The following is a 5858-nucleotide window of genomic DNA, read 5'->3' on the forward strand; positions in this document are numbered from 1 at the left end:
TCTGCAAGGGATTCCTATACAACGGGACTGATGTTGCCAGCCTTTGTGTCATGTTGGCAGCCATCTTTGTAACGCAGACTTGTTCTGCCAACAGGTCTAGTGACAGCTCCCTTTTGGGGATCCTGTCATCTTCCATTCTGTGTACATGACCAAGTCAGCAGAGATGTCACTGAGACAGAACTACGAACATGCTGGGAATGTGGGCTTGGGAGAACACACATTTGAGACTCTGTCCAAAATCTACCTGATGCAATGGATATGGAAGGCATTGAGGCATCACTCCTGGTGGGTATACGTTACCCATGAACTTACTTCCATAAAGCAGCCTGCTCAACACACAAGCCCATAGACCTTCATCTTGACATTGGTTGTTAGCATCACATTCTCCCATACCCTTTTGCAGAGGGAAACCATTGCCGTAGCTGCCTTGCCAATGCGCATGTCCAGCTCAGCATCGATGGAAAGGTTGCTGGTTATGGTGGAGCCCACGTAGATAAAATTGCCTACCACCTCAATGCTGGTGCTGGAGTGCTGGTAACATCTTGACCCAAGATGTTGATCTTCATCAGGGTGGTGGTGAGGCCGAACTCCATGCGAGCTTGGACACAACTGTTGACAAGTCTTTTCAGAGCTTGCTTAAGAGTGTGCTGTCAAGGCTGCATCACCTGCAAACAACATTTCGCAGACAAGAACCTGGCACACTTTTGTCTTGGTGTGGAGACATGTCAGGTTGAACAGACCTCCACCTTGAATGGTGATCATTAGGCCAGGCACTCCTGAGCAGACCTTGTTTCTTCCAATAAAGAATTAACATGACTTACTCTGTGTGATTTATTCCTGGCATCCGCTCTTGACACTGTGGTGACACATGTCTTGTGGCATGGATCCTTGTTTTCAACACTGCAAGAGAAGGCTGTGGAGGTGTGTTATGAGGGAGAAATTGAGGCTGGCTTTCAGCACTTCTATTGGGATTCTGACCTGTCCAGGGGCTTTACCACATGCCTGAGAGTTGATGGCATTCCTCAGCTTGCCAAGGGCAGGAGAGGAACCTAGCTCTGCTGTCAAGTGTCTGGATGTTGAAAATTGTTGTGTCAGATAATTGTTGTTTTCCTGTGAGTACAACTCTTAATAGTGCCCTGCTTCACCTGCTTGCTGCTGTAATAATCTCTCCAGAAAAGGTTTTCAGTGGTGCAGTTTTCCTTACTATTGGTCCAAAGGCTGCCTTCAAACATTTTGCGAGTGTTAAACCATAACAAAAAAGGCTGGTATTTAAGTTAGCTGAGCAGTGAGCAGGAATGATATTAGATAAGCACATTAACTATGATTTGAAGGTTCTGGCCAGGTCTTCTTTTTTTAGGAGAGGGACCAGTACCACACACAAAGGGGGACAAAAACAACCCTTATCAAGAGAAAAGGGTTGGGACTGGGGCCTTAAATGATTATCCAACCCCCTAAGTTCAATCAGGGTTTAGATCCAGTTTTGGCACAGAAAGAGGAGATAGGGGAGATGTGCCCCTGTTAATTCTCCTCAACCTCTCACCAGCTTTCAATACCATCAACCATGAAATCCTTCTGGAGCAGCTGTCCAAGTTAGGGGTGGGTGATGCTGCTTTGCAATGGTTCCAGTCCTACTTGGACCATCATTTCCAGTGCATGATGCTTAGGGAGTGCTGTACAGCCCCATGAGACTTCAATGTGGAGTTCCTCAGGGTTCGATTTCATTCACCGTGCTGTTTACCTGAAACTCCTGAGTGGTGTTATCTGGCATTTTGGAGTATGTTGTCAGCAATATGCTGATGGCACACAGCTCTGCTTCTCATTTACACCTGCAGGATGTGGTAGTGGATGTGCTGGATTGATGTCTTTCCTCGGTAATGGACTCAGTGAGAGACAATAAACTGAAGCTCAATCCAGATAAGAATGAGACACTGTTAGTGGGTAGTTCCCTAGAACCAATGGATGGGAGGTTGCCTGCTCTTGATGGGGTTACACACTCCCTCTGAAGGAGCAGGTATGCAACTTGCGGGTATTTCTGGATCCTTTGCTGTCGCTTGAGGCTCAGGTGGCCTCGGTGGCACAAAGTGTCTTCCATCCGCTTCAGCTGGTGGCCCAGGGACAGGGATAACCTAACTTCTGTTGTCTATGCTCTGGCAACCTCTAGGTTAGATTACTGCAACATATTATCTGTGGGGCTCACATTTGGCAGCCAGGTTGCTCATCAGGGCAAGACCATTTGAACATATAACACCAATCCTGGCCCAACTGCACTGGTTGCCAATTAGTTTCCGGCCCAATTCAAATTGCAGGTTTTGACCTATAAAGCCTTAAACGGTTCAAAACTGCAATACCTCCAGGGCTGCCTCTCCCCATTTGAACTGACCTAGACCCTGTGATCAACATTGCAGGGCTTTTCCAAGAGAGTCCCAGAGGGTGGCAACACAAGAAGGTGCCTTTTATGCGCTGCCTCCCAACTTAAAACCTTTCCTCTATAACTAGACCTTTAACTATCTGTGTGGCCTTTTAGAAGTGGATGGGGTGTGTTTTAATTTAATTCTTTTCCTCTTGGTTTTAACGTATCTGCTGGGGGGGGGGAAAGAATCTCATATTGCAAAGCTAGGCTTCTCTACTGACAACCTTGTCCTACTGAATTCAATTATGACACTTAATCCCATGCGCCAAACTGTTTTCAAGTGGTGCATTTCATTTTGATGCTTTTTCTTTGCCTAAAGTGCCTAATACGTGCACATAATAATTAAAATAGTAAGTGGGGTACATTATTGCCGCCTTGGGGTCTTTAAATGGTCCTGACCTCTGCAACCACACCCCAAAGTGCCATCAGCTATCATGGGCATAGCTGGGGGTAGGAGGCAGGGGGCAGTTGCCCCTCCAAATACTTAACTGAAAGTAGCAATTGTAGAATCACTCTTGGGGTCAAAAGAAAGTGATAAAAAACCTGTTGTTGAGACACTTCATTCGGAAACTGCTGGACAGAGCCAAACAGAGGACGACGACAGGTGGGCGTCCCCGCCCTCACTAACATAAATCCTAGCTACGCCCATGCAGGTTAAAATGAAGCAGAGAATGGACGGCTTGCTGGGAGTGGGAAGGATGCGGGGTTACTCTCACCATGCTTTTGGGACGTGCCCTGCCGCTGGCCGTCGAGCGCCTGCCGGAGCCCTTCGCGGAAGGCGGCGGCGCTGTCCAGGCACCGGTGCTTGGAGCTGCTGACGAAGGCGAAGCGTCGGTTCCTGGCCAGGAGGCTGGGGAAGCGGCGGGCGAGGCGCCTGGCCAGCATCTCCATGTCGCGGCGCCCCCGCGGGGCCAGCTTGCCGTCCATGTCCGGCCGGAGCCACATGGTCCAGCGCGCCAGGCGGGAGGCGGCGCTGGCGTTGCATTTCCCGGCGTTTCCCTGGACGAGTCCGTGGAGGCGGCCCAGCTTCTGGATCTGCTTGCGCGTCGGGAAGCGGGTGCCGTGGCGGAAGACGGCGCCGAGCTGCAGCGGGGCGCAGGAAGCCGGCGGCAGCGGGAAGCCGGGCTGCGGCGGCCCGAGCGACAGCGGGTCCCGCAGGAGCTCCGGGTGCAGCTCCTCGTAGCGGGACTTGGTGCCGAAGTAGGGGCTCAGCCTCTCGGCCGCCGCCTCCGCCTTCCCCTCGGCGGGCCCCGGCGCCAGGAGGAAGAGCAGCGGCAGCAGCAGCAGCAAGAGACAGCCGTCGGGTCGCAGCATGAGAGCGGCAGGGAAGCGGCTGTCCTCCTCCTAAGCGCGGTGCCCGGACCGCAACCCCCGGTGTGTAAAGCGCGAAGCCCACGCAGGAAGTCGAGCCACGGGGGCCTCCCCCTCCGCGCTTTGGCTTTTCCTTTCCGCTGATTGGTCGGCGACTCCCCGCCCACTTTCTGCTTGCCCGCACCCAAAATGGCCACCTCGCCGCATGACTTCTAAACGCTTTAAGCCACTGCCGCCCTCAAGCAAGATGGCGGTTGTTGCTTCCCATCCCTCCCCGTTCTCCCCGCCATCCTATATATACAACAGCGCCCAGCCCTAAGTGGCGTTCAGCCTCCTCGGGAACCTGCTGAGAGAGGCTGAGGAAGCCTGACAAGATCTTCCCAAAGCCGACAGGGCAGCTGAACAGAAACAAGCACCCCTCTCCCACTATCATGTATTCTTCCCTTTCCCTTGTTCCCTCAAGTCCATTCAGCGCCTTGGGAAGGCGGAATAATTGTGCAAAATAAGCACACGACCATATATCTTACTGAGGGTCTTGTCAGAAATACTCAAACAACAAAACAATGCTGCTGCGGATCCCAGTTATTATAAGGCTGCTTTGATTGCAGGTTGAATGGACTTTGGGTGATGCCAACGCTGTTATTTTAGATATGTTTAGACTCCCCACCCCCGTGGCTCAAAGTAGCCCTGTGCTCATATGAAGCTGGGGTCAAGGCTGAGTGAGTGGTTAACAACAACCTTGCAATGCAGTCCAGTCCTAGTATCCTCATAATCTGGGAAACAGAAGAGGCCAAGGCTGAAAGATTTACAGCAAACTTGCAGTGTAATTTCTCTGTAATTACCCAACATTGTTACATTCTAAGGAACATCTAGGTCCTTGCAACAAACAGGCTCAAACTATGGATAATACTGGCAAATTGTGAAAGATCTGGTGGTTTTGCCTTTAAATAGGGGGGGGGGGGGGAGCGGCAGTGCAAGGCTACCAAGCTGCTTGCTTGCAGGAATCAGAGAATTCCTGGTCTGAGAGGACCCTGTGCAGGGAGCTGAGATTCTCACCCCTCCAGAGAGGGGAGAGCTGCTCTTTATGAATATTCTAGATCCTGCTATACCTCAGCCACAATCCTGCAAAAAACAAAGCAAAAAAAAAAAAAACCCTTGGGGAGGGAAGAAGGGGAACTGTATATTGAGCATATGCTAAATTTCTGCATCCAAGCTACAAGATTCCAAAACAACAACAATGTGCAGTGATTCATACCCATTGATGAGAGACTTCTCCCTGGGAGAGCAGGGGAAATACTGAGGCTATCTAATAAGCAGAGTGCCAGCTCATAGAAACTAACCAGATTGCTGTTATTAGCAGGCCACAAACAGATTATTAAGCATTGCAAACATCCCTCCCTGGCATCTTGCAATCAATGGATAATTTACATACAAGGCGGATAATAAGTATGGAAAAACTAACGTTAGTGTTTAAAAATAGAACCAGAAAAGCCAGATGAAGTCTGGCTAGCACCCTGAGTGGGATGCTTCAAATAAAGAGTTGTAATGTGATACCACAGATAGAACATGCATTTATGTCTCAGTGCAATTGTCTCTCTTTAAGTTGTCAAATAGCGTGCCCAGCAAACTGGGTATCATGCCAAGGTACTCAAAAGACTGCCTTGTGCAACGTGATTCTGTCTTTCCGCTCAGGTCTTTGGCAGAGGCCATCGTCCGCCTCCTACCACAAACTGAGGTTGGTGAGGACATAGCAAGGCCTTTTCCATTGTGGCACCCAGGCTTTTGTGCCCAGGGAGGCCCGGCTGACCCCATCATTGGTGGTGTTTTCATGCCTTTAGACAAACACTTTTATTTTACCATGTTTTCACCCAGAGCAGAGATGGGGAACCTGTGGCTTTTCAGACACTGTTGGACTACAACTCCCATCATCCCTGACCATTGCTTAGAGATCTCTGAGTGACAGATCTCTGAGTGAGTTGCTGTTATTTAACATTAGCAGCAAGAAACTTACACCCAACTGCCCCATAATTGACACTGCTGAAATGAAGAAAGCTCAGGTGGGGATTGGTTAACCAAGGGAGGCGTTTGTGTGGGAAGAGTGTAAGCTCCATTCAGTTTTTTAGAAAACCAACCAACC

General features: G+C 50.1%; 1 protein-coding gene across 1 annotated transcript in view; it reads right to left on the reverse strand.

The window, feature by feature from the left end:
• MINPP1 (multiple inositol-polyphosphate phosphatase 1) overlaps positions 1-4224 on the reverse strand; it is a 21689-nt gene extending 17465 nt beyond the window's left edge. The window contains exon 1 of the mRNA XM_082222102.1: positions 3127-4224. Within this exon, the coding sequence (XP_082078228.1) occupies positions 3127-3724 (598 nt within the window). The 5' untranslated portion in view covers positions 3725-4224. The remainder of the gene's footprint in view (positions 1-3126) is intronic.
• Between the last annotated feature and the right edge of the window lie 1634 nt (positions 4225-5858).

Source organism: Podarcis vaucheri (genome assembly GCF_965113315.1).
Source record: "Podarcis vaucheri genome assembly, chromosome: 5".
Taxonomy (NCBI): Eukaryota; Metazoa; Chordata; class Lepidosauria; order Squamata; family Lacertidae; genus Podarcis; species Podarcis vaucheri.